The 27,274-nt window shown below is 51.8% G+C and overlaps 3 protein-coding genes across 3 annotated transcripts; all 3 read right to left on the reverse strand.

The window, feature by feature from the left end:
- Window positions 1-1,664: 1,664 nt before the first annotated feature.
- APOC2 (apolipoprotein C2) lies at window positions 1,665-5,072 on the reverse strand. The gene is made up of 4 exons (XM_039465399.2): window positions 4,969-5,072; window positions 2,874-2,941; window positions 2,553-2,712; window positions 1,665-1,911 (listed from the first exon to the last, which is right to left on the reverse strand). The coding sequence occupies exons 1-4, from the start codon at window positions 5,064-5,066 to the stop codon at window positions 1,821-1,823; spliced, it is 417 nt and encodes a 138-aa protein (XP_039321333.2). The 5' UTR covers window positions 5,067-5,072; the 3' UTR covers window positions 1,665-1,820.
- A 625-nt stretch (window positions 5,073-5,697) lies between these two features.
- APOC4 (apolipoprotein C4) lies at window positions 5,698-9,451 on the reverse strand. The gene is made up of 3 exons (XM_039465400.2): window positions 9,325-9,451; window positions 6,280-6,421; window positions 5,698-5,880 (listed from the first exon to the last, which is right to left on the reverse strand). Exons 1-3 carry the CDS (start codon window positions 9,398-9,400, stop codon window positions 5,721-5,723), a joined length of 378 nt encoding a protein of 125 aa, XP_039321334.1. The 5' UTR covers window positions 9,401-9,451; the 3' UTR covers window positions 5,698-5,720.
- Window positions 9,452-23,183: 13,732 nt separating this feature from the next.
- APOC1 (apolipoprotein C1) lies at window positions 23,184-26,592 on the reverse strand. Its single transcript, XM_039465541.2, has 4 exons — window positions 26,468-26,592; window positions 26,250-26,327; window positions 25,340-25,484; window positions 23,184-23,356 (listed from the first exon to the last, which is right to left on the reverse strand). The coding sequence occupies exons 2-4, from the start codon at window positions 26,305-26,307 to the stop codon at window positions 23,299-23,301; spliced, it is 261 nt and encodes an 86-aa protein (XP_039321475.1). The 5' UTR covers window positions 26,308-26,327; window positions 26,468-26,592; the 3' UTR covers window positions 23,184-23,298.
- Between the last annotated feature and the right edge of the window lie 682 nt (window positions 26,593-27,274).

Here is a 27,274-nt window from a genome sequence, read left to right on the forward strand (position 1 = left end):
CTGTCTCAAAACAAAAGAATAATAAAATAAAATAAAATAAAAATACAAACATAAGCCCGGCATGGTGGCACATGCCTGTAATCCTAACTACTCAGGAGGTTGAGGCAGGAGAATCTCTTGAGCCCAGGAGGCAGAGGCTGCAGTGTGCTGAGATTGCGCCATCGCACTCCAGACTGGGCCACAGAGGGAGACTCTGCCAAAAAAAAAAAAAAAGAAAAAAAAAAAGAAAACATACTACAAAGCTATAATCATGAAAACCATTTGCCATGGACCCACAGATTTTTGCGGGGGCACATGAGGAGGGCAGGACTGTCTTTTCCTCACCACGTCCCCAGAGCTAGGTAGGGTCTCAGTAATGCATGTGGGATGATTGCATGAGGTTTGTCAATGAGCACAGGCTCTAGAGGGCTTTTTTTTTTTTTTTTTTTTTTTTTTTGGACAGAGTCTTGCTGGGTCACCCAGGCTGGAGTGCAATGGCATGATCTCAGCTCACTGCACCCTCTGCCTCCTGGGTTCAAGTGATTCTTCCACCTCAGCCTCCGAAGTAGCTGGGATTACAGGCACCCACTATCATGCCTGGCAATTTTTTGTATTTTTGTACAGATGGGGTTTCACCATGTTGGCCAGGCTAGTCTTGAACTCCTGATCTCAGATGATCTGCTCACCTCGGCCTTCCCAAGTGCTGGGATTACAGATGTGGGCCACTGCACCAGGCCTAGAGGTATGTCTTCTTGGGGCCCAGCCAATGCAGCAGTGACTTGGGCACCATTCTCCCCTCTGCCACGGGATCGTTATACACTAACTGCATTGGCACATTTAAAGTGTCAGCACAGGCCTGGTGCAGTGGTTCACCCCTGTGATCCCAGCACTTTGGGAGGCCAAAATGGGCAGATTGCTTGAGCCCAGGAACTGGAGACTGTTAAATGTGTGCTCTGAATGAAGAGACCCTCCCCCCACAAACAGGCTTTGTGTGAGCACCATGGCTATTTATTCACCCAGGTGTGGGCAGGCTGAACCCAAAAAGAGAGTCAGCAGAGGGTGGTGGGGTAGGAGTTGGTTTTATAGGTTTGGGGTAGGCAGTGGGAAGTTACAGAAGTTACAGTTCAGGGAGGTTTTGCAAGCTGGGAGAGGGTTGTAGGGTCTGCAGTCATGAGGTTGACTAAGGTCGGTTACAAAGTCCAGTTGCCAGGGCCGGGCGCGGTGGCTCAAGCCTGTAATCGCAGCACTTTGGGAGGCCGAGGCGGGTGGATCACGAGGTCAAGAGATCGAGACCATCCTGGTGAACATGGTGAAACCCCGTCTCTACTAAAAATACAAAAAAGTAGCTGGGCATGGTGGCATGTGCCTGTAATCCAAGCTACTCAGGAGGCTGAGGCAGGAGAATTGCCTGAACCCAGGAGGCGGAGGTTGCAGTGAGCCGAGATCGCGCCATTGCACTCCAGCCTGGGTAACAAGAGCGAAACTCCGTCTCAAAAAAAAAAAACAAAAAAACCAAAACAAACAAACAAACAAACAAACAAATATATTGTTAATATTCCCTCCTTTATTCCCATGGACCAGGTTAGGGCTCCATACATACAGTAGGTACTCATTAAATGCTGGCTAGACTGAGTCAGCCCCTCCATCCTGGCCCCTGAGTCCTCAGAAAAGCAGTGAAATCCATGAAAAGGAACTTGAATTGTTTTTTTTTATTGAGAAGAATTCAGGCTAGAGGTGGGAGCACGATGCAAGAGCTACTCGGAAGGGGGAGCTCAGTCTGAACATGAGGAACCGGGAGAGCGGGGGACTCTCCCCTTACCCACAGACTGGGGATATGGCCGTCACTCCTCTCCCCTCAGCATAGAAAGAACCTGGTCCGTGAAAATGCCCGCGTAAGTGCTCACGGCGGCTGTGCTTTTGCTGTACATGTCCCTGGGGAGAAAGGACAGAGGGTTAGAGAAGGAGGGATTGAAGCCTGGACCCCTGGGTGTGAGGGAGGAGGGGCGGGCGGCCTGGGTCTGAGGGAGGAGGGCCTGAGGCCTGGACCCCTGGGTCTGAGGGAGGAGGGCCTGAGGCCTGGACCCCTGGGTCTGAGGGAGGAGGGGCGGGAGGCCTGGGTCTGAGGGAGGAGGGCCTGAGGCCTGGACCCCTGGGTCTGAGGGAGGAGGGGCGGGAGGCCTGGGTCTGAGGGAGGAGGGCCTGAGGCCTGGACCCCTGGGTGTGAGGGAGGAGGGGTGGGAGGCCTGGGTCTGAGGGAGGAGGGATTGAGGCCTGGACCCCTGCTTGGGTGTGGCAAGGGGCCCTGGGTCTGAGGGAGGAGGGCCTGAGGCCTGAACTCCCCGATCTAAAGGAGGAGGAGGGGCTGGGGGCCTGGACCCCTGCCTGGGTGTGAGGGAGGCTGGGCAAGGGGCCCTGGGTCTGAGGGAGGAGGGCCTGAGGCCTAGATCCCTGGGTGTGAGGGAGGAGGGGCAGGGGCCTGGGTCTGAGGGAGGAAGGGCTGGGGCGGGCCCCCTGGCTCCTGGATGCAGTAGGTGGTATGTGCCAGACCGCAGTTCTGCAGGCACGGGTACTACCTGAGTTTCTCGTCTACGGCGGGCAGGTATGTCTTCTGGTACAGGCTGGAGGCAGCAGCCTTTGCTGAGTCCCAGTACCCGGAGAGTGATTCCCGCATCTGGGTAAGCAGGGCGGGGCCTGCCGACTCTTCTTGCTGGGGCAGAGGGGCCCCCTGGACCTCTGCAGGGGGAGAGTGTGTCAGGGGAGTACTCGGGGCTACAGCAGGGGAAAAGGAGGTAGGAAGGAGAGGGGAGGGCAGAGGCACGGGTAGGAAGCGCCTGGGTTGGGAAGACGCTTGGCATTCACTCCCCGAACCTCCCTCCACTGAAGCCCACACTCACCGAATCCCAGTACCAGGAGGACAAGAAACAGAGCCAGGAGGAATCGTGTGCCCATGGTGTCAGGAGACCTGCCACATGGAGGGGGTGTCATACGGCAGGCCGACTGGGCCCAGGCTAGTCTGGAAGTCCTGGGCTCGAGCAATTCTCCATCTCAGCCTCCCCAAAGTGCTGAGAGTGTAAGTGTGAGCCACTGAGGCCAGCCTAGAAGCCTTTCTTGAGCACCTCAACAGTTCTGGGCCCAGCAGGGAACACAGCAAAGGCCCTCCCTGTTGGTAAGGCTGAGTGGGTGCAGCGAGGTGCTCTGCACACACCATTAAGGACTCACACTAGATCAGACACGTTTCCTTTGGGCTCTGCCCTACGTCAGACCTCATCTCCCTGCACCTGCTCATTGAGTCCTCACCCACCCACTCTTGGTGATGGCAAACATCCGCATGGCGCAATATCGTCATCCACACATAGGAGATGAGGAAGCTGCAGCAGAAAGAGGTTGAGTCCTGAGCCCCAGAGAACAAGCAAATGCTCTACAATTTTTTTCCAGCCTGTCACCCAGGCTGGAGTGCAGTGGTGCGATTTTGGCTCACCGCAACCTCTATCTCCCGGTTTCAAGCAATTCTCCTGCTTCAGCCTCCTGCATAGCTGGGATTACAAGCATGAGCCACCATGCCTGGCTAATGTTTGTATTTTTAGTAGGGACGGGGTTTCTTCACGTTGGCTAGGCTGATCTCAAACTCCTGACCTCAAGTGATCCGTCCGCCTCGGCCTCCCAAAGTGTTCGGATTATAGGCTTGAGCCACCGTACCCGGCCTACAACTCTTTCTAGTTTTTGAAAAAAAATTTTTTTTTTTTTTTTTTTTTTTTTTTTTTGAGACGGAGTTTCGCTCTTGTTACCCAGGCTGGAGTGCAATGGCGCGATCTCGGCTCACCGCAACCTCCGCCTCCTGGGTTCAGGCAATTCTCCTGCCTCAGCCTCCTGGGTAGCTGGGATGACAGGCACGCGCCACCATGCCCAACTAATTTTTTGTATTTTTAGTAAAGACGGGGTTTCACCATGTTGACCAGGTTGGTCTCGATCTCTCAACCTTGTGATCCACCCGCCTCGGCCTCCCAAAGTGCTGGGATTACAGGCTTGAGCCACCGCGCCCGGCCAAAAAAATTTTTTTTTTTGAGGCGGAGTTTCGCTCTTGTTACCCAGGCTGGAGTGCAATGGCGCGATCTCGGCTCACCGCAACCTCCGCCTCCTGGGTTTAGGCAATTCTCCTGCCTCAGCCTCCTGAGTAGCTGGATTACAGGCACGTGCCACCATGCCCAGATAATTTTTTGTATTTTTGGTAGAGATGGGGTTTCACCATGTTGACCAGGATGGTCTCGATCTCTTGACCTCGTGATCCACCTGCCTCGGCCTCCCAACGTGCTGGGATTACAGGCTTGAGCCACCGAGCCCGGCTTTTTATTTTATTTTTTTGAGACAGTCTTGCTCTGTCACCCAGGCTGGAGTGTAGTGGTGCGATCTGGGCTCAATGCAACCTCCACCTCCTGCGTTCAAGCAATTATTCTGCCTCAGCCTCCCGAGTAGCTGGGAGTACAGACGTAAGCCACTGAATCTCACCCTTTTTCTCTTTTAGAAACGGGGTTTCTCCATCACCCAGGCTGGAACACGGTAGCGAGATCACAGCTCACTGCAGCCTCGAACTTCTGGGCTCAAGGGATCTTCTCCACCTCAGCTACCCCAACTCCAGGCACAAGCTCAAATAGGCTACGATTCTAAATTCTGTGATTTGCAGGGTGTCGTGGTGCACCGTAGTCTCAGCTAATGGGGAGGCTGAGGCAGAAGGACTGCTTGAGCCCTGGAGTTTGAGTCTAGCCTAGGCAACATAGCAAGACTCCTTCAGTCTCTCTCTCTCTCTCTCTCTCTCTCTCTCTCTCTCTCTCTCTCTCTCTCACACACACACACACACACACACACACACACACACAAATCATGGTTCCAACACAGGCTTCTGACATTGTGCCTCTTACAATTCCTGCTTTATTGATCTTTACCCCCTCCCTGCTGACGCCCTCCCTGCCCCCACACCCCAGGTCCCTCTCTTACCAGACTGGCAGGCTGTCCTCACCGGCTCTGAATGGGCACAGAGAGGCTTTATAGCTGTTGAGACCCACCTCCGCTCCATAGCCACCACCCCCATCCATGGTCTAGGCCAAAGTCCTGGCCAACGGAACCACCGAGGGGGTGGAAAGGGGCGGAAAGGGGCGGAAAGGGCAATGACATCTCCCAAGGTCAAGCCACAAGGAACCTTCACTGGAGCAACAGGGAACCCTCACACTAAGAATTCACCCCTGACAGAGGTTGGGCTGGTGGCCGTGGAGGGGTTTGAGGTGCTGGGAGTCAGATCTTGTGGGAGACAAAGGCAAAGCTCTCAGTGACAGCCATTGTGGAAATCTGCTAAACCCGCCCTCACTCTCCTGAAACTGACTCGCCTCCAAGTTCCCCACCCTCCGCAAGCCCACAACGGGGTGTTATCCCTTGACACCCTTCCCTACCCTCCAAATCTCCCTCCCACGTCAGGTGTCATCTCTTCTACTCATTAATTCCTGCGAGGCTGTGGGGTAGGGTTATTACTGGCCACACTGGGGAAGGAGCCAGACAGGGGCACAGGTGAGACCGTATTTATTGGAGAAGTATGAACTTAATTTTTTCTTTTTTCCTCCCAAGAGATCTTGCTGTGTTGCCCAGGCTGGTCTTGAGCGCCTGGGCTCAAGCCATCCTCCTGCCTAAGCCTCCTGAGGAGCTGGGACTACAGGCACACACCACAACCACACCTGGCTTTTATGGACATTTTAATCCTACTTCTTGTCCGCACAGAGAAGCCTGGGGCACAGGCTGTAGGTCTTGTTCAAGAGGCTATCTTTGGATTCCAGGAGCCAGGTCTTGGTGCGAGGACCCAGGTCCCTCAGGTGGTCGTCATAGTAGGTCTGCATGAAGCCCCGGAGGGCGCTGAGGCTCCTGTGGCAGAGGGGACATCACAGTGCAGACCCCAGCGATTCCCAGCTGGTCTGTGCCCCATCGATCCGACTCTCTCTCTGATCCAGGAGTTCCTGCTCTCACATCTAACCCTCCACTCCTCCCGGACCAAGGGTTCAAAGCCCCACTCCTACTCTTTCCCCCTCCCTCAGCCCCAGGGGTTTAAACCCCAGGCCCGTCCTTCCTCAGACCCAGGGATCCAGGCCCCAGCCCCCTCCTCCCTCAGACCCGGGGATCCAGGCCCCAGCCCCCTCCTCCCTCAGACCCAGAGGTATAGGCCCCCAGCCCCCTCTTCCCTCAGACCCGGGGATCCAGGCCCCAGCCCCCTCCTCCCTCAGACCCAGTAGTCCCCTCCTGCAGTCCAGCCCAGCACACACTCACCAGAGCCACTGCCACCTGTCTCTGGTCCTGGTCACCGCTGGCTCCAGGAACTCCTTCATCCTGCTCTGCACCAGGTTCCAGTGACTTTTCTTTTGCTCTGGTGGAGGGCTTGGGGTGCCTTCATAGGCTTCTGACTGGCATGCTAGGTTGGAACCAGGAGACAACTGGGGTGGGCTAGGACCCTAGAATCCCCCCTCTTCCCTTTCCCTCCATGCTCATCTGTCACTCCTGGTGGCACAGGGGCAGCCCCCGGCCAGTCCTCTCGCCTCCTGCCTTTACCCTTATATGTCCCCCGACCTCCTAACTTCCTATTCTTCTTTAACCATCAGCCATCTCTCTTTTTTTTTTTTTTTTTTTTTTTTGAGACGGAGTCTCTGGCTCCCTTGTCCAGGGTCAAGGGCAGGGGCTTGATCTCGGCTCACTGCAACCTCCACCTCCCGGATTCAAGCAATTTTCCTGCCTCAGCCTCCTGAGTAGCTGAAATTACCGGTACCTGCCATCATGCCCGGCTAATTTTGGTATTTTTAGTAGCGATGGGGTTTCACTATGTTAGCCAAGCTGGTCTTGAACTCCTGATCTCAAGTGATCTGCCCACCTTGGCCTCCCAACGTGCTGGGATTACAGGCATGAGTCACCATGCCCAGCAGGGACATCTCTTTGCCGTGTGTCAGCAGCCCCTCTTGTCACCGTCTGCCTGTGCTTTCCCTCTAATCCCCACTCTAACTGCCATCCTCTGATGCCTCCCTTCACCACCTGATCTTGGTGCCCAGGAACACCTCCTTCCCCCTTAGTTCTACTGTGACCCCCACCCTGTCTAAGCTACCTCTATGGACAGTGGAGGGAGAGCAGGCGGTGACTTTCTTCCCCAGGGCTTAGCCTTGCTGTCAGTTCCTCTTTTCAGGCCAGACCTTCTACCCATGCATCTGGACAAAGCCTGGCCTACAGGGACCAGCCGTCACACGGAGGTCACCTGTGACCGGCTGTGTGCCTCAGCCAGTGACTTAACCTCTCTCTCCATGACTCAGTTTCCCCTTCTGTAGAATGGGATAATAGTACCTACCTCAAGGTTATTGTGAGATTTGAGAGTTAATACATACGATGCACACAGAATGGTGCCTTGTACATCGTAGACGCTATATACGTGTTAAAAATTTAAATGCCAGCCGGTTGTGGTGGCTCACGCCTGTAACACCAGTACTGTACTTTGGGAGGCCAAGGCGAGCGGATCACCTGAGGTCTGGAGTTCAAGACCAGCCTGGGCAACATGGCAAAACCCCATCTCTACCAAAAATATAAAAAATTAGCAGGTGAGCCGGGCGCGGTGGCTCAAGCCTATAATCCCAGCACTTTGGGAGGCCAAGGCGGGTGGATCACGAGGTCAAGAGATCGAGACCATCCTGTTCAACATGGTGAAACCCCATCTTTACTAAAAATACAAAAAATTAGCTGGGCGTGCCTGTAATCCCAGCTACTCAGGAGGCTGAGGCAGGAGAATTGCCTGAACCCAGGAGGCGGAGGTTGCGGTGAGCCGAGATTGCGCCATTGCACTCCAGCCTGGGTAACAAGAGCGAAACTCCATCTCAAAAAAAAAAAATGAGCAGGTGTGGTTGCGTGCGCCTGTAGTCCTAGGTACTCTGAAGGCTGGGGCAGGAGAATTGCTTGAACCCAGGAGGTCAATGGTGCAGTGAGCCGAGATCGTGCCACTGCCCTCCAGCCAGGGAAACAGACTGAGACTCTATCTCAAAAAAAAAAAAAAAAAAAAAAAAAAAAAAAAAAAAAGGGCCGGGCACGGTGGCTCAAGCCTGTAATCCCAGCACTTTGGGAGGCCAAGGCGGGTGGATCACGAGGTCAAGAGATCAAGACCATCCTGGTCAACATGGTGAAACCCCGTCTCTACTAAAAATACAAAACATTAGCTGGGCATGGTGGTGTGTGCCTGTAATCCCAGCTACTCAGGAGGCTGAGGCAGGAGAACTGCCTGAACCCAGGAGGCGGAGGTTGCGGTGAGCCGAGATCACGCCATTGCACTCCAGCCTGGGTAACAAGAGCGAAACTCCATCTCAAAAACAAACAAACAAACAAAAAACAAGCCAGTGCAGTGGCTCACACACTTTGGGAGGCCAAGGCAGGTGGATCACCTGAGGCTGGGAGTTCAAGACCAGTCTAACCAACTGTAGAGAAACCCAGTCTCTACTAAAAATACAAAATTAGCCCGGCGTGGTGGCACATGTCTGTGATCCCAGCTACTTGGGAGGCTGAGGAAGGAGAATTGCTTGAACCTGGGAGGTGAAGGCTGCAATGAACCGAGATTGTGCCATTGTACTCCAGCCTGGGCAACAAGAGTAAAACTCAGTCCCCCAAAAAAAATGCATATGCAAAACACAGACATACACACCAGCACACACTCACAGACCCCTCAAATGCATCCACACACTCAATATTTTGCACACACATACCCCACAGAGAAGTTCACACAAACACATGCACGCACAATCACAGACATGCACATTTTTTTTGAGATGGAGTCCTTCTCTGTTGCCCAGGCTGGAGTGCCGTGGCTGGGTCTCAGCTCACTGCAACCTCCACCTCCCAGGTTCAGACAATTCTCCTGCCTCAGCTTCCCCAGTAGCTGCAATTACAGTTGCCTGCCACCATGCCTGGCTAAGTTTTGTATTTTTAGTAGAGATAGGGTTTCACCAGGTTGGCTAGGCTGGTCTCAAACTCCTGACCTTGTGATCCACCCGCCTCGGCCTCCCAAAGTGCTGGGATTACAGGTGTGAGCCACTTTGCCGGCCAGACATGCACTTTTGCCATGGCTGCATACTCCCACTTGCATGCACACAGGTGATCCGTGTGTACCAATGCTGCATTCACATTTCATGCTCAGCCACTGACACACTCCCCGACATACATATGCATACGCATGCCATGAAACATACATGCTGGGCACTCATGTCTCATGTAGCTACGAAGCCACAGGACACACAGCCACACTCATACCCACCAGGATGTGGGCCCCACATCCCTCCACCCTCTTCTTCTCACCCCCAATGCAGGCCAGGACCAACACGCAGAGGCACAGCAAGGGCAGGGCCTGGAGACTGTGTCTGAGGAGGGACATTTCTAGGGGTTCCGTCCCTCTGTCCCTCTGCTCAGCTCTGTGGGCGGGGGGAGGAAAGCATGCCTGGAGCAGGGCCCTCCCCCGGCCATCTCCCCACGCCCCTTGGCAGGGACTTTAGAGAGCGGGGCCCAGGTGACAGCGGCAATCAGAGGTCATGCTTCTGTGGGCCTCCCTTCTGTCCACACCACATCATGCTGAGAGAAGACAGATGACTCTTTTTTTTTTTTTTTTTTTGAGGCGGAGTTTCGCTCTTGTTACCCAGGCTGGAGTGCAATGGCGCAATCTCGGCTCACCGCAACCTCCGCCTCCCGGGTTCAGGCAATTCTCCTGCCTCAGCCTCCTGAGTAGCTGGGATTACAGGCACGTGCCACCATGCCCAGCTAATTTTTTGTATTTTTAGTAGAGACGGAGTTTCACCATGTTGACCAGGATGGTCTCGATCTCTTGACCTCGTGATCCACCCGCCTCGGCCTCCCAAAGTGCTGGGATTACAGGCTTGAGCCACCGCGCCCGGCCGACAGATGACTCTTGAGCCTCCTGCGCTGAGGCAAGTTCAAATTCACCTCCATGACAGCCTTATTGGCTGGACTCAGTTTCCTCCTTCATAAACTGGGAGGCGCAGTCCATATTTCAGGACATTAACTGAGTAGCATAAATAGAAAGGCCAGGCGCCACAGCTCACACCTGTAATCCCAGCACTTTGGGAGGCTGAGGAGGGCGGATCATATGAAGCCAGGAGTTTGAGACCAACCTGGCCAACACGGTGAAACCTCCTCTCTACCAAAAATATAAAAATTAGCCAGGCTGGCCGGGCGTGGTGGCTCAAGCCTGTAATCCCAGCACTTTGGGAGGCCGAGGCGGGTGGATCACGAGGTCAAGAGATCGAGACCATCCTGGTCAACATGGTGAAACCCCGTCTCTACTAAAAATACAAAAATTAGCTGGGCATGGTGGTACATGCCTGTAATCCCAGCCACTCAGGAGGCTGAGGCAGGAGAATTGCCTGAACCCAGGAGGCGGAGGTTGCGGTGAGCCAAGATTGCGCCATTACACTCCAGCCTGGGTAACAAGAGCGAAACTCTGTCTCAAAAAAAAAAAAAAAAAAAATTAGCCAGGCTTAGTGACATGCACCTGTAATCCCAGCTACTCAGGAGGCTGGGACAGGAGAATCACTTGAACCTGGGAGGTGGAGGTTGCAGTGAGCCAAGATCTCTCCACTGCACTCCAGCCTGGACAACAGAGCAAGACTGTCTCAAAAAGCACACAAAGGCGGCCGGGAGTGGTGGCTCAAACGCCTGTAATCCAAGCAGTTTGGAGGCCAAGGCGGGTGGATCACCTGAGGTCAGGAGTTAAAGAGCAGCCTAGCCAACATGGTGAAACTCTGTCTCTACAAAAATACAAAAATTAGCCGGGCATGATGGTGGGTGCCTGTAATCCGAGCTACAAGGGAGGCTGAGGCAGGAGAATCGCTTGAACCCAGGAGTCGAAGGCTACAGTGACCACGGTTGTGTCACTGCACTGCAGCCTGGGCGACAGAGCAAGACTCCAAGGACTGTCTATTAAAAGGAAAAAAAACCTTGAAAAAAAATCAAAGGAAGCTCTTACCGTGGAGCCTAGCAGTGTAGGTGCTCAAAGATCATTGCCGTTATTATTTTGTGTCTAATTTCCCCCAGCTCCTGGGCTGCAGGGCCAGGCACGTGGTAGGGCCTCAGCAGGGCCCAAGGGGTGATGTCAGGAAACAGCAACACAGTCACATATCTCCAGCCTCTGTTTCCTCCGGGGTGCGCTGGGGCCCAGTCACCTCCAAGCATCCCCGGACTTCTCAATTCCAGCTCTTTCTCCTCTGGGTGACTCTGGCTTCTGACGGACCTGGGCTTCAAATCCCGACTCCTTCACCCCGTGAGCTGGACAAATACGTTCTCTCTTCTGGGGCTCGTATTTTTCAACTGTAACACGGGTTGATAGGAAGCACCTGCCTCCCAGCATCCTCGTGCAGGAGGGTTGAGGCTGCTGCAGAAAAGCTGCAGGTGCACATGGTAGAAGGTGATCAACATCAGCTCCAGGGCCAGGCGGATGGCTCCCACCTGTAATCCCAGCGCTTTGGGAGGCTGAGGCAGGCAGACCGCTTGAGCCCAGGAGTTTGAGACCAGCCTAAGCAACAAGCTGAAACCTTGTCTCTTTTTCTTATTATTTATCGTTTATTAAAAAAATTTTTTGGCCGGGTGCGGTGGTTCAAGCCTGTAATCCCAGCACTTTGGGAGGCTGAGGCAGGTGGATTACGAGGTCAAGAGATCGAGACCATTCTGGTCAACATGGTGAAACCCCATCTCTACTAAAAATACAAAACATTAGCTGGGCATGGTGGCACATGCCTATAATCCCAGCTACTCAGGAGGCTGAGGCAGGAGAATTGCCTGAACCCAGGAGGCGGAGGTTGCGGTGAGCCGAGATCGCGCCATTGCACTCCAGCCTGGGTAACAAGAGGGAAACTCCGTCTCAAAAAAAAAAAAAAAAAAAAAAAAAAATTTTTTTTTTAATATGCCGCCACCTCCAGCCCTCCAGGTCAGCTGATGGCAGGAGGGAGTGGCTGAAACCCCATCTTTACAAAAAATACAAAATTGGCTGGGCACGGTGGCTCATACCTGTAATCCCAGCACTTTGGGAGGCCGAGGCAGGCAGATCAGTTGAGGTCAAGAGTTCAAGACCAGCCTGACCAACATGGTGAAACCCTGTCTCTACTAAAAATAGAAAAATTGTCCAGGTGTGGTGGTGTGCACCTGTAATCTCAGCTACTCCGGAGGGGTGACAGAGAGAGACCCTGTCTCAAAAACAAAACAGCAACAATAACCAACAACCCCCCCACCCACATCAGAACAGTTCCAGCGCCAGAAATAAAAGAGCATTTTTCTCCTGAAGGACCCAGCTGCACCCCAGAGCACATGGCTCAGTCAGGGGACCATGGGCTGGATTCTTTTGTCTATGTTTGTCAGACAAAACAGAGAAGGCTCAGCCGGGCACGGTGGCTCATGCCTGTAATCCCAGCACTTTGGGAGGCCAAGGTGGGCGGACCACGAGGTCAAGAGATTGAGACCATCCTGGCCAACATGGTGAAATCCGTCTCTACTAAAAACAGAAAAGTTAGTTGGGCATTGTGGCGCACGCCTGTAGTCCCAGCTACTTGGTAGGCTGAGGCAGGAGAATCGCTTCACCCAGGACACGGAGGTTGCAGTGAGCCAAGATGATGCCACTGCATTCCAGCCTGGGTGACAAAGTGAGACTCTGTTTAAAAAAAAAAAAATTATATATATATATATATATATATATATATATATATGGAGAAGGCCTAATTACATTTGAATTTCAAATCAACAATGCATGATATTTTAGTATAAATATGTCCCATGTGAGGCAGCACACACTGGGGTCTGTTGGGGGGGACTAGGGGAGGGACAGCGGGGTATAGGGAGTTGGGGAGGGATAACATGGGGAGAAATGCCAGATATAGGTGACGAGGATGGAGGCAGCAAACCACATTGCCATGTATGTACCTATGCAACAATCCTGCGTGTTCTGCACATGTACCCCAGAACCTAAAGTGCAATAGAATATATATACATATATAATATATGTCCCATGCAGTATTTGGGAATTACACCAAAATTTTTTTTTGCTATTAATCTGAAATTCCAATGTAACTGAGCATCCTGCATTTTATATGGCAAATCTGCAAACCCAACCTTGGCCACAACCTGAACTGTGCAGGACTGTCCTGACCCAGATGTCAGCCTCGGCAGAATCCTGTCAATCCCTGAGGCCCCAGCTGAGCACAGTAGGTGAGCAACAAATGTCCCCTGGAGTTCTTAGGTAGCAATCGTCAGCAGATTGAAAACACCCAGAGTTTCTGTCTGGGATGACGAAGATATCCTGGAAATAGTGGGGATGGTTACACAACAGTGTGAACGTTCTTGATGCCACTGAACTGTACACCTAAAAATGGCTTCAGTGGTAACTTTGTTTTTTATGTTTTTCTTTTCTTTTTTTTTTTTTTTATTTTGAGGCGGAGTCTTGCTCTGTCGCCCAGGCTAGAGTGCAGTGGTGCGATCTCGGCTCACTGCAACCTCTGCCTCCTGGGTTCAAGTGATTCTCCTGCCTCAGCCTCCCAAGTAGCTGGGATTACAGACACCTGCCACCAAGCCTGGCTAATTTTTTTTTTTTTTTTTTTTTTTTGAGACGGAGTTTCACTCTTGTTACCCAGGCTGCAGTGCAATGGCGTGATCTTGGCTCACCGCAACCTCCGCCTCTTGGGTTCAAGCAATTCTCCTGCTTCAGCCTCCCAAGTAGCTGGGACTACAGGCGTGCGCCACCATGCCCAGCTAATTTATATATATATATATATATATATATATATTTTTTTTTTTTTTTTTTTAAGATGGAGTTTTGCCCTTGTTACCCAGGCTGGAGTGCAATGGCGCGATCTCGGCTCACCACAACCTCCACCTCCTGGGTTCAGGCAATTCTCCTGCCTCAGCCTCCTGAGTACCTGGGATTACAGGCACGTGCCACCATGCCCAGCTAATTTTTTGTAGTTTTATTAGAGACGGGGTTTCACCATGTTGACCAGGATGGTCTCGATCTCTTGACCTCGTGATCCACCCGCCTCGGCCTCCCAAAGTGCTGGGATTACAGGTGTGAGCCACCGGGCCCGGCCCTAATTTTTATATTTTTAATAGAGACGGGGTTTCACCATATTGACCAGGATGGTCTTGATCTCTTGACCTCGTGATTCACCCGTCTTGGCCTCCCAAAGTGCTGGGATTTATATAGGCGTGAGCCACCGCACCCGGCATGTTTTGTATTTTTAGTAGAGACGGGGTTTCACCATGTTGACTAGGACGGTCTCGATCTCTTGACCTCATGATCCACCCGCCTTGGCCTCCCAAAGTGCTGGGATTACAGGCATAAACCACCGCGCCCAGCTCCTGGCTAATTTTTTGTATTTTTATAGAGATGGGGGTTTCACCATGTTGGCCAGGCTGGTCTCAAACTCCTGACCTCTCAGATGATCTGCCCACCTCAGGCTTCCAAAGTGCTGGGATTACAGGCATGAGCCACTGTGCCTGGCCGCCCAGCTAATTTTTAAATTTTTTGTAGAGACACTTTTGCCAAGTTACCTAGGCTGGACTTGAACTCCTGGGCTCAAGCAATCCTCCCACCTTGACCTCCCAAAGTGCTGTGATTACAGCACTTTGAGCCACCACCCCGGCCATGTTATTTGTATTTTTTTTTTTTTTTTTTTTTTTGAGATGGAGTTTCGCTCTTGTTACCCAGGCTGGAGTGCAATGGCGCGATCTCGGCTCACCACAACCTCCGCCTCCTGGGTTCAGGCAATTCTCCTGCCTCAGCCTCCTGAGTAGCTCGGATTACAGGCACGCGCCACCATGCCCAGCTACTTTTTTTTTTTTGCATTTTTAGTAGAGACGGGGTTTCACCATATTGACCAGGATGGTCTCGATCTCTTGACCTCGTGATCCACCCGCCTCGGCCTCCCAAAGTGCTGGGATTACAGGCGTGAGCCACCGTGCCCGGCCTGTTATTTGTATTTTTACCACAGTTATAAAAAACAGTAACAGCCAGGTACTGTGGCAGGGAGGTACTTGTAACCCTAGTTACTCAGGAAGCTGTGGTGGGAGGGTCCCTTGAGCCTGGGAGTTTGAGAGTCCAGCTTGAGCAACACAGTAAGACCCCGTCTCTTTTTTTTTTTTTTTTTTTTTTTGAGACAGAGTTTTGCTCTTGTTACCCAGGCTGGAGTGCAATGGCACAGTCTTGGCTCACCGCAACCTCTACCTCCTAGGTTCAGGCAATTCTCCTGCCTCAGCCTCCTGAGTAGCTGGGATTACAGGCACGCAACACCATGCCCAGCTGATTTTTTGTATTTTTAGTAGAGACGGGGTTTCACCATGTTGACCAGGATGGTCTCGATCTCTTGACCTCGTGATCCACCCGCCTCGGCCTCCCAAAGTGCTGGGATTACAGGCTTGAGCCACTGCTCCCGGCCGACCCCGTCTCTTAAAAAAACAAAACAAAACAAGGGGCTCATGCCCATAATCCCTGGTGTGAGGATCACCGGAGCCCAGGAGTTACACACGAGCCTGGGCAACATGGGGATACCTGGTCTCTACTAAAAATAAAAGAAGTTAGCCAGGTGTAGCGGCATGCACCTGTCGTTTCAGCTACTTAGGAGGCGGAGGCGGGACGATTACTTGAGCCCAGGAGTTCAGTGCTACAGTGAGCTATGATTGTGCCATTGCATTACAGCCTGGGTGACCCTGTCTCCAAAACAAACAAACAGAAACCCAACATAAAAAAAACAAAAACAAACTCACCACGTATTGTGTTATGAAAACCAGTTTGGTGTGGGGTTCAGAGCCTGACTCTATCTCTTTTTTTTTTTTTAAAGACAAGGTCTCACCATGTTACAGATGTGAGTCACCTCGCCGAGCCCTCTTTTCTTTTCTTTTTTTTCTTTTTTCTTTTTTTTTTTGAGACGGAGTTTCGCTCTTGTTACCCAGGCTGGAGTGCAATGGCGCGATCTCGGCTCACCGCAACCTCCGCCTCCTGGGTTCAGGCAATTCTTCTGCCTCAGCCTCCTGAGCAGCTGGGATTACAGGCATGTGCCACCATGCCCAGCTAATTTTTTGTATTTTTAGTAGAGACGAGGTTTCACCTTGTTGACCAGGATGGTCTCGATCTCTTGACCTCGTGATCCACCCGCCTCAGCCTCCCAAAGTGCTGGGATTACAGGCTTGAGCCACCGCGCCTGGCCTCTTTTCTTTTTTTTGAGATAAAGTCTTACTGTGTCCCCCAGGCTGGAGTGCAATGGCGTGATCTCGGTTCACTGAAACCTCTGCCTCCCGGGTTCCAGTGATTCACCTGCCTCAGCCTCCGGAGTAGCTGGGACTACAGGTGCCTGCCACTATGCCGAGCTAATTTTTGGTATTCTTTTTTTTAAGACGGGGTTTCACCATGTTGGACAGGCTGGTTTCAAACTCCTGACCTCGTGATCCACCCGCCTCAGCCTCCCAAAGTGTTGGGATTATAGGCGTGAGCCACCATGCCTGGCTTTTTTTTTTTTTTTTTTTTTTTGAGATGCAGTCTCACTCTGTCACCCAGGCTGGAGTGCAGTGGCATCATCTCGGTTCACTGCAACCTCCGCCTTCTGGGTTCAAGCAATTCTCTTGCCTCAGCCTCCAGAGTAGTTGGGACTACAGGCATGTGACACCACGCCCAGCTAATTTTTTGTATTTTTAGTAGAGACAGCGTTTCACCATGTTGACCAGGATGGTCTTGAACTTCTGACCTCAGGTGATCCACCCGCCTCGGCCTCTCAAAATGCTGAGATCACACTCGTGAGCCAGCACACCTGGCAGGTGGCACCTTTATCAATTCGGGGGAAGCAACTTTGGTGTGGGGGCGTAGCCACTTACCGATGACTCCCCAACCAGCAAGTGGTGGTTTTGAACCGGGACCCTCTCACGCCAGCTAACCAGGCCAGAACAACCTCTGCCCCTCTCCACCAAAATCCAAGAGGTCAAGAGCATGTTGGAGGTGGCGTGGGCCCGGGAGGTCTCTGACCTCTGCCCCAGCGCCCAGGTCAGCACACAGGGAGGGCTGCGTGTTTGCTGTTTGCTTCTTGCTTGCAATGTTTGCCCATCTCAGGGACAGGAACAGGCTGAAGGTCGTTCAGGGTGGACTTCAGAGGCAGCACGCAAACAGCTGCTGGAGGATGGGGACTGAGAGGCCAGAACGGGGAGGGGCCAGCCCTGAATGACCTGTGTGCCTCCGAGCAACTCTGTCCTCAAGTCACTAAGCCCCCAAACCACTCTCATCTCTTTCCACACCTGGGGCCTGGCCCTGGTCTGAATCCCACCCCCCATCCCCTTCATCCTTCTCATCCCTGCCTTCACCTCTCTGCTAATCTGGTGTCTCTAGCCATTCCGACTGGATACTCTGGATGATGGCGGGGAGGATGGGGTGAAGAAGAATTTCAAATGTCCCTTCTAATACATGTTGAAAAATTGATATGGCCCGGCGCAGTGGCTCACGCCTGTAATCCCAGCACTTTGGGAGGCCGAGGCCAGCACTTCACCTGAGGTCGGAGGTTTGAGACCAGCCTGAACAACAGGGAGAAACCCTGTCTCTACTAAAAATACAAAAATGAGCCGGACGTGGTGGCACATGCCCGTAATCCCAGCTACTCGGGAGGCTGAGGCAGGAGAATCACTTGTACCCGGGAGGCGGAGGTTGCGGTGAGCCGAGATCGTGCCATTGCTCTCCAGCCTGAGCAACAAGAGCGAAACTCTATCCTCACAGAAAAACAAAAAAAGAAAAGAAACATTGAGTTATAATTCACATTCCACAAAATTTACTTTTTTTTTCTTTTTTGAGATGGAGTTTTGCTCTTGTTGCCCAGGCTAGAATGCAATGGTGAGATCTCAGCTCACGGCAACCTCCGCCTCTTGGATTCAAGCAATTCTCCTGCTTCAGCCTCCCGAGTCGCTGGGATTACAGGCATGTGCCACCATGCCCAGCTAGTTTTGTATTTTTACTAATAGAGACAGGGTTTCTCCATATTGCTCAGGCTGGTCTGGAACTCCCAACCTCAGGTCTCCTGCCCACCTCGGCCTGCCAAAGTGCTGGGATTACAGGCATGAGCCATCCTGCCCAGCCTACTTTTTTTTTTTTTTTTTGAGATGGAGTCTCATTCTGTTGCCCAGGCTGGAGCGCAGTGGGGCAATCTCGTCTCACTGTAGCCTCCATCTCCCAGGTTCAAGAAATTCTGGTGCCTCAGCCTCCCTAATAGCTGGATTACAGGCACACAGCACCACACCCAGCTACTTTTTGTATTTTTAGTAGAGGCAGGGTTTCACCATGTTGGCCAGACTGGTCTCCAATTCCTGGGCTCAAGCAATCCTTCTGCCTCTGCCTCCTCCCAAAGTTCTGGGATTACAGAGGCGTGAGCCACATGCCCGGCTAAATTTACCCTTTGAAAGTATACAGTTCAATGGTTTTTCCTACATTGGCAAGGTTGCACAATCATCACCACTGTCTAATTCAGAACATGGCTCACTGCAGCCTCAACCTCCCTGATTCAAAGTGATCCTCCTACCTCAGCCTCCCAAGTGGCTGGAGTCACAGCTGAGCACCATCATGCCCAGCTAATTTTTATTTTTATTTTTAGGAGGGATGGAGTCTTATTATGTTGCTCAGGCTAGTCTTGAACTCCTGAGCTGAAGCAATTCTCCCACCTTGGCCTCTCAAAGTGTTAGGATTATAGGCATGTCCCACCACGTCCGGCAGGTGATGATTTTGGAAGAGAACTGGAGAAAGTGAGGATGAGGAGGCAGCCAGGCAGAGCTCTGGACCCCTGGGGGAAGATCATTCCAGGCACGAGGAACAGTAACTCCAAGGGCCCTGAGGTGGGAGCCTGCCCAGTACACTGGAGATTGGAGGAGTAGTGAGCAGTTGCTTCTGAGTGATGGAGAGACAGGGATGAGGTGATCGTGGGCAGGGAGGCGTCCATTTGTAGGCCTTGATAAGTTCTTTTGGTTTACTCTGAGAGAGTCAGGAGAATTCTGAGCAGAGAAAGAGCATAATCTGACTTGGGGTTGGGCTCTGTGGCTCAGGCCTGTAATCCCAGCACTTTGGGAGACAGAGAAGTGCTGATTGCTAGAGCTCAGCAGTTCACGACCAGCCTGGGCAACATATCAAAACCGCATCTCTACTGAAAATACAAAAACTAGCTGAACGTGGTGACAGACGCCTGAAGTCCCAGCTACTCGGGAGGCTGAGCAGGATAATCGATTAAACCCAGGGGGCAGAAGTTGCAATGAGCTGAGATGGTGCCACTGCACTCCAGCCTGGATGACAGAGTGAGACTCTACTTAAAAAAAAAAAAAATCTGACTTGAGTTCTAACAGGCTGCTGAGTGAGAAGAAAGGAGAGTATTGGAGCTTGGAGGGTTGATTATGGGGGAAAAGGGGATGCATTAAGCCAAGAGAGTAATTTTTTTTTTTTTTTTTTTTGAGATGGAGTTTCGCTCTTGTTGCCCAGGCTGGAGTGCAATGGCGCGATCTCGGCTCACCGCAACCTCCACCTCCTGAGTTCAGGCAATTCTCCTGCCTCAGCCTCCTGAGTAGCTGGGATTACAGGCACGCGTCACCATGCCCAGCTAATTTTTGTATTTTTAGTAGAGACGAGGTTTCACCATGTTGACCAGAATGTTCTCGATCTCTTGACCTCGTGATTCACCCGCCTTGGCCTCCCAAAGTGCTGGGATTACAGGCGTGAGCCACCGCGCCCGGCCTTTGAGAGTAATATTTATACATTTGATACATTTGGTGGGGGGAAGTGGCTCACACCTGTAATCCCAGCACTTTGGGAGACGGATGCAGGCGGATCATGAGGTCAGGAGTTTAAGACCAGCCTGGCCAACATAGTGAAACTCCGTCTCTACTAAAAAAAAAAAAAAAATTAGCTGGGCATGGTGGCGTGTGCCTGTATTCCCAGCTACCCGGGAGGCTGAGGCAAGAGAACTGCTTGAACCCGGGAGGTGGAGGTTGCAGGGAGCCGAGACTGGGCCAATGCACTTCAGCTTGGGCAACAGAGTGAGACTTCGTCTCAAAAAAAAAAAAAAAGATACATTTATTTATTTTCTTTCTTCTTTTTTTTTTTTGGTAGAGACAGTGTTTTACCGTGTTACCCAGGCTGGTTTTAAACTCCTGGACTCCAGTGATTCTCCTACCTCAGCCTTCCAAAGTGCTGGGATTATAGGCACAGGCCACTGTGCCCAGTCTCAGGATTTCCTTTTATGTTTTTTTGTTTTTGTTTTTGTTTTTTTTTGAGACAGAGTTTTGCTCTTATTACCCAGGCTGGAGTGCAATGGTGCGATCTCGGCTCACTGCAACCTCCGCCTCCTGGGCTCAGGCAATTCTCCTGCCTCAGCCTCCTGTGTAGCTGGGATTACAGGCACGCACCGCCATGCCCAGCTAATTTTTTGTATTTTTTTTTAGTAGAGACGGGGTTTCACCATGTTGACCAGGATGGTCTCGATCTCTTGACCTCGTGATCCACCCGCCTCGGCCTCCCAAAGTGCTGGGATTACAGGCTTGAGCCACCGTGCCCGGCTCCTTTTATGTTTTGAGGTGAAGTCTTACTCTGACGCCCAGGCTGGAGTGCAGTGGCTTGATCTCGGCTCACTGCAGCTTCCACCTCCTGGGCTGAAGCGATTCTCCCGCCTCAGCCTCCTGAGTAGCTGGGACTACAGGCATGTGCCACCGAGCCCCGAGTGATTTCAATTCTTTAGAATAAGTACACAGGAGTGGGATTTCGGAATCATCCGATAGTTCTATTTTTAATGTGTTGAGGAACCTGCATACCGCTTTCCACAGTGGCTGCAGTGTTTGATGTTTCTACTAGAATTGTAGGAGTCCCTTATATATTTTGAATATTAATCCCTTATTAGATATGTGGTTTACAAATATTTTTCTTATGAAATCTTAAGCTGGGTGCAGTGGCTCACACCTGTAATCCCAGCACTTTGGGAGGCCGAGGTGGGTGGATCACTCAAAGTCAGGAGTTCCAGACCAGCCTGGTAAACATGGTGAAACTCTGTCTCTACTAAAAATACAAAAACAGCTGGGCGCGGTGGCTCAAGCTTGTAATCCCAGCACTTTGGGAGGCCGAGGGGGGTGAATCACGAGGTTGAGAGATTGAGACCATCCTGGTCAACATGGTGAAACCCCGTCTCTACTAAAAATACAAAAAATTAGCTGGGCATGGTGGCACGTGCCTGTAATCCCAGCTACTCAGGAGGCCGAGGCAGGAGAATTGCCTGAACCCAGGAGGCGGAGGTTGCGGTGAGCCGAGATCGCGCCATTGCACTCCAGCCTGGGTAACAAGAGCGAAACTCTGTCTCAAAAAAAAAAAAAAAAAATACAAAAACAAATAGGCCGGGCGTGATGGCACATGCCTGTAATCTTAGTTACTCAGGAGGCTTAAGCAGGAGAATCATTTGAATTAGGGAAGCGGAGGGTGTAGTGAGTGGAGATCATGCCACTGTACGCCAGCCTGGGTTACAAAGCCAGACTCCATCAAAAAAAAAAAAAAAAAAAAAGGAAAAAGAAATCTTAATTACATAGGGTTGTATCACATGTTTATGTGGTTTAATTTTACATGAGAGCCGGGCATGTGGCTCATGCCTGTAATCCCAACACTTTGAGAGGAGGTCGAGGCAGGAGGATTGCTTGAGCCCAGGAGTTGGAGACCAGCCTGGCCAACATGGTGAAACCCTGTCTCTACTAAAAATACAAAAAGTAGCCAGGTGTGGTGCCGTGTGCCTGTAATCCAGCTACTAGGGAGGCTGAGGCAGGAGAATCCCTTGAACCCAGGAGGTGGAGGTTGGAGTGAGCCAAGATCGTGCCACTGTACTCCAGCCTGGGGGACAGAGTCTCGTCTCACTCTGTCTCAAAAAACAAACAAACAAAACCAAAAAACAGTCCTGGCATGGTGGCTCATGCCTGTAATCCCAGCACTTTGGGAGGCCGAGGTAGGTGGATCACATGGTCAGGAGTTCAAGACCAACCTGGCCAAGATGGTGAAACCCTGTCTCTATTAAAAATATAAAAAATGGCGGCCGGGCGCGGTGGCTCAAGCCTGTAATCCCAGTACTTTGGGAGGCCGAGGCGGGTGGATCACGAGGTCGAGAGATCGAGACCATTCTGGTCAACATGGTGAAACCCCGTCTCTACTAAAAATACAAAAAACTAGCTGGGCATGGCGGTGCGTGCCTGTAATCCCAGCTACTTAGGAGGCTGAGGCAGGAGAATTGCCTGAGCCCAGGAGGCGGAGGTTGTGGTGAGCCGAGATCGTGCCATTGCACTCCAGCCTGGGCAACAAGAGTGAAACTCCGTCTCAAAAAAAAAAAAAAAAAAAAAATATATATATATATATATATATATACACACACATATATATATATATATATATATATATATATATATATATATATATATATAAAATGGCTGGGCGCAGTGGCTCACACCTGTAATCCTAGCACACTGGGAGGCCGAGGTGGATGGATCACCTGAGATCAGGAGTTCAAGACCAGCCTGGCCACCATGGTGAAACCCCATCTTTAAAAAAAAAATAAAATAAAAAAAAAAAAAATAAATATATATATATATATATATATATACACACATACATACACATATAATTAGCTGGGCGTTGTGGTGAGTGCCTGTAATCCCATCTGCTTGGGAGACTGAGGCAGAGAATTGCTTAAACCTGGGAGGTGGAGGTTGCAGTGAACCGAGATCTTGTCACTGCACTCCAGCCTGGGCAATAGAGCGAGACTCCATCTCAAAAACAACCCCCACAAAACAAAAAAACCCTCAGCCCCTCATCTCAGGTAGATCACACCAGGACAGTGTAACATAGTGATATTGCCGGGCTGAGGGTTCAATCCAGTTCCAGTTCTCCATTTCCTGGCTGTGTGACCTTACACAAGTAAATTCACCTCTCTGGATCTCAATGCCCTGCTGGGATTAATAAGGCCCAATTTGCAAGGTTCTTAGGAAGACTCTTTTGAGACTATGAACTTAAAACATCCTCAGCACAGGGCAAACAGATGGAGCATTGGAGGGCTTCTGAGGAGTCCCTAAGATGCTTCCGCTACCCTCTCCCGCCGCCCCTACCCCTATCCACAGTGAGGAAGCACTCAGAATTTTCTGTAGGATTTTTATTGAGGGCACCTGGAGTCACATGGAGGGAGTCCTCAGCACAGGCACTGGGGTGTGGGAAATTTCAGAGCCCTTCCTGGGGTATCATCCTTCAGGTGCTCATGATTCAATCCTGAGTTTCTCCTTCACTTTCTGCAGTGTCTCTGAAAACCAGTTCCTGTGGGGAGGAATAAGGAAGGGGTCACTTTGTGCAGCTACCTTCTGGGCTGCCCAGTTTCTACCTGCTACCTGACTCCCAGTCTTCTCCTTGCTGAATCTCCATCCTCATTGTCTGTGGGATGAGGAGGACCGCTGGGCTGCGTGGGCCGGCTTCTGTGCCTCAGTTTCCCAGATGGACCAACACACATCTAAACCCTTTACCCTTGCTTGGGCATGGCTCACGCCTGTAATCCCAGCACTTTGGGAAGCCGAGGCAGGCAAATCACTTGAGGTCAGGAGTTCGAGACCAACCTGGCCAACATGGTGAAACCCCATCTCTACTAAAAATACAAAAATTAGTGAGGCGTGGTGGCCCACACCTGCAGTCCCAACTACTTACAAGGCTGAGGCAGGAGAATTGCTTGAAACTGGGAGGTGGAGGTTGCAGTGAGCCAAGATCAGGCCACTGTACTCCAGCCTGGGAGACAGATTGAGACTCTGTCTCGGAAAAAAAAAAACAAAAAAAAAAACCCAGAAGGAATCATTAGCCAGGTGTGGTGGCCAGCGCCTATAATCCCAGCTACTCAGGAGGCTGAGGCAGAAGAATTGCTTGAACCCAGGAGGCAGAGGTTGCAGTGAGCTGAGATCGCACCACTGCACTCCAGCCTGGGCAACAAGAGTGAAACTCCATCTCAAAAAAAAAAAAAAAAAAAAAAGACACACTTCACCACTTCACCCTGGCCTGGATTTCAATGCCTGCCATCTCTTGCTACCAACCCTTTCTTCAAGCCTGCCCTTGCCCGAGCTGTTCCCCTACTCATTCAAAGGTACTTTCCAGCCTCACTGCCTATGGCCAGACTGTTCCCTGCCTGAATTAACACCCTCTCTTTTTTTAATTTTAATTTTAATTTTTATTTTTTGGAGACGGAGTTTTGCTCTTGTTACCCAGGCTGGAGTGCAATGGCGTGATCTCGGCTCACCGCAACCTCCGTCTCCTGGGTTCAGGCAATTCTCCTGCCTCAGCCTCCTGAGTAGCTGGGATTACAGGCACACGCCACCATGCCCAGCTAATTTTTAGTATTTTTAGTAGAGACGGGGTTTCACCATGTTGACCAGGATGGTCTCGATCTCTTGACCTCATGATCCACCCGCCTCGGCCTCCCAAAGTGCTGGGATTACAGGCTTGAGCCACCGTGCCCGGCCAACACCCTCTCTTGATTACCTATCAGCCTTTTTGCCTTAGGACCTTTGGGTCTCCCTCCAAACAATCTTTCTGTTTTTTGAGATGGAGTTTTGCTCTTGTTGCCCAGGCTGGGGTGCAGTGGTGCCATCTTGGCTCATCATAACCTCTACCTCATAGGTTCAAGCATTCTCCTGCCTCAGTCTCCGAAGTAGCTGGGATTACAGGCATGCGCTACCAAATCTGGTTAATTTTTTGTATTTTTTTTTTTTTAGAAGAGACTGGGTTTCTCCGTGTTGGTTAGGCTGGTCTCGAACTCCCGACCTCAGGTAATCCACCCACCTCAGCCTCCCAAAGTACTGAGATTATAGGCGTGAGCCACCGCGTCGAGCCTAATTTTGTATTTTTAGTAGAGAAGAGGTTTCTCCATGTTGGTTAAGCTGGTTTCGAACTCCCAACCTCAGGTGATCCACCTGCCTCGGCCTCCCAAAGTGCTGGGATTACAGGCGTGAGCCACTGTGACCAGCCTCCAAACAATCTTTCTAAGTTTAGGCCTGACTAGATGTATCTTTCCTTCCTTCTTCCTTTCTCCCCCCCTCCATCCCTTCCCTTCCCTCCTTCTTCATTTCCTTTCTTTCTTTCTGGATAGGAGTTGAGGAAACTGTGCCTGAAGTCTGAGCACCTTGATTGAGATCTAGCTGTGTGAGCAGAGGGAAGGTGTCATCCTCTCTGGGACTTATTTTTTTTCAATCTGTTCGTCTTGGCCCGTCCTCCAGGGCGCCACCCAAACACACCCAGCCCTCCAGTGGGAAGGGTTCTAACCGAGTCTTAGCAGGAATGTCACTCTCTTTGATGCGTTTGAAGAATTCCCGAACCTTGTCCTCCAGGTTATTTCCAAACTCCTTCAGCTTATCCAAGCCGCTGGAGGCCTCCACGCTCTCCGGGGCCCCCTGGGCTGGGCCTGGGCCTGCCAGGAACATGGGTAGGGGTACAAATTCTTTTTTTTTTTTTTTTTTTTTGAGACGGAGTTTCGCTCTCGTTACCCAGGCTGGAGTGCAATGGCGCGATCTCGGCTCACCGCCACCTCCGCCTCCTGGGTTCAAGCAGTTCTGCTGCCTCAGCCTCCTGAGTAGCTGGGATTACAGGTGTGCACCAGCACGCCGGACTAATTGTTTTGTATTTTAGTAGAGACGGGGTTTCACCATGTTGGCCAGGCTGATTTCGAACTCTTGACCTCAAGTGGTCTGCCCACCTCGGCCTACCAAAGTGTTGGGATTACAGGCGTGAGCCACCGAGCCTGGCCAAACATTTGTTATTGGAATCCCTTTAGGATAGGATCCCGGGAGATTCTTGGGGATCATGTTGTTAGAATGGAGAGGATACTGGAGTGACCGGGTGGGGCTCAAGCTGCTGGCAATTGCCTTATTCAGCCCTGACCCCCCTCCTACAGCCCCCAGTCCCGCTCACCCACTTTCAAGGCTACAGAAGCAGGACAGCCAATCCCAGAGGGGCAGGCGTCAATACGCCATCGGTTGCTAGGGCTCTCCTGGGCAGATTTGGAGCCTGCAGGACTGAGCCTGGGAGAACCTGCAGATCTACCCGACCACGACCGGGCAACCGCGACCCAGAAGGGGCCCCAGAGCGCTCAGAGGTCCCCTAAGCCAGGGCGCCAGGCCTGTAGCCACCATCACTCTTGCACATCTCCAACACCCCAATTCTATTACACTTTTACCTTCCAAGATCATCAGCAGAACCACCACCAGGACCGGGAGCGACAGGAAGAGCCTCATGGCGGGGCCGGAGGGGCGCTCTGGAGGCAGAGGCAGGGGTGCAGGCGATCAGCGGCACCCTTCCCTCTCCCTCCCTCCCTCCCTCCAAGATTCCCTGGTCTCCTCTTTTGAGTTCTTGCGGCGGGGAGGCGGGCGTCCCTCCCGGGCAGCCAGCACCAACCTGAATCCTTGCTGGAGGGCTCGGGTGGGAGGTCCCGGCGCCCGCAGGACCTTTATCAGGCTGGGGAGGGGGCGGGGCAGGTTGATGCTGATCTCCCTCCTCCTGCGCCTTCCCCTGGCTGCCTGCCTCCCTCTGCCCACCCACGTTTTTCTCCTCTGCCCCTGGCCCGTGGGCGTTGGGGTCAGGTGAGGTCCCAGGCGCTTCCTTTAGCCCCAAAGCCTCTTACCGTTCAGCACCCTCACCTCCCAATCTTCCTGACTCTGGGGCATCCTCAGACTGCCATTGCCCGCTTTCCCACTCAGAGGGCACCCTGGTTCTGTCCCTGTGGCCATCTTCCTTCAGGGGGCTCCCAGTAATAACCCTGTGAGCTCATGCACGCCTCATTCACACTGTGTCCCTAGACCACCTCTTCTTCCCTCCACTTCCCCTCTCTTAGCAAGTCTCCTCAGCCCCAACTTTTCTTTATGTTGCCGGGGTCTCCGGGTTGGCCCCACACTCCTACTCTGAGTGCCACTTCCCATCTCTTTCAGACCAGCCCTTAAAGTCCCCAGACCACCCTCATATTCTCTGGGCTTTTTTTTTTTGGAGACTGAGTTTTGCTTTTGTTGCCTGGGCTGGAGTGCAATGGCATGATCTTGGCTCACTGCAACCTCAGCCTCCTGGGTTCAAGCAGTTCTCCTGCCTCAGCCTCCCAAGTAGCTGCAATGACAGGCATGTGCTACCAGGCCTGGCTAATTTTGTTTTTTTTTTTTAGTAGAGATGGGGTTTCTCTTTATTTTTTTCTTCTTTTTTCCTTTCTCTTTAATC

This window comes from Saimiri boliviensis, chromosome 14, assembly GCF_048565385.1.
Source record: "Saimiri boliviensis isolate mSaiBol1 chromosome 14, mSaiBol1.pri, whole genome shotgun sequence".
NCBI lineage: Eukaryota > Metazoa > Chordata > Mammalia > Primates > Cebidae > Saimiri > Saimiri boliviensis.

Excerpts from the sequence above, each read along its gene's own strand:
- APOC2 (XM_039465399.2), bottom strand. The coding sequence starts at position 5,066 with ATGGATGGGGGTGGTGGCTATGGAGCGGAGGTGGGTCTCAACAGCTAT. Across the intron at positions 2,942-4,968 it reads GAGGACAGCCTGCCAGTCTG|GTCTCCTGACACCATGGGCA; the intron begins GTAAGAGAGGGA and ends TCCATGTGGCAG. Across the intron at positions 1,912-2,552 it reads GCCGTAGACGAGAAACTCAG|GGACATGTACAGCAAAAGCA; the intron begins GTAGTACCCGTG and ends CTTTCTCCCCAG.
- APOC4 (XM_039465400.2), bottom strand. The coding sequence starts at position 9,400 with ATGTCCCTCCTCAGACACAGTCTCCAGGCCCTGCCCTTGCTGTGCCTC. Across the intron at positions 6,422-9,324 it reads GGTCCTGGCCTGCATTGGGG|CATGCCAGTCAGAAGCCTAT; the intron begins GTGAGAAGAAGA and ends GTTCCAACCTAG. Across the intron at positions 5,881-6,279 it reads GACAGGTGGCAGTGGCTCTG|GAGCCTCAGCGCCCTCCGGG; the intron begins GTGAGTGTGTGC and ends CCTCTGCCACAG.
- APOC1 (XM_039465541.2), bottom strand. The coding sequence starts at position 26,307 with ATGAGGCTCTTCCTGTCGCTCCCGGTCCTGGTGGTGGTTCTGCTGATG. Across the intron at positions 25,485-26,249 it reads TCTGCTGATGATCTTGGAAG|GCCCAGGCCCAGCCCAGGGG; the intron begins GTAAAAGTGTAA and ends TGTTCCTGGCAG. Across the intron at positions 23,357-25,339 it reads GACATTCCTGCTAAGACTCG|GAACTGGTTTTCAGAGACAC; the intron begins GTTAGAACCCTT and ends TCCTCCCCACAG.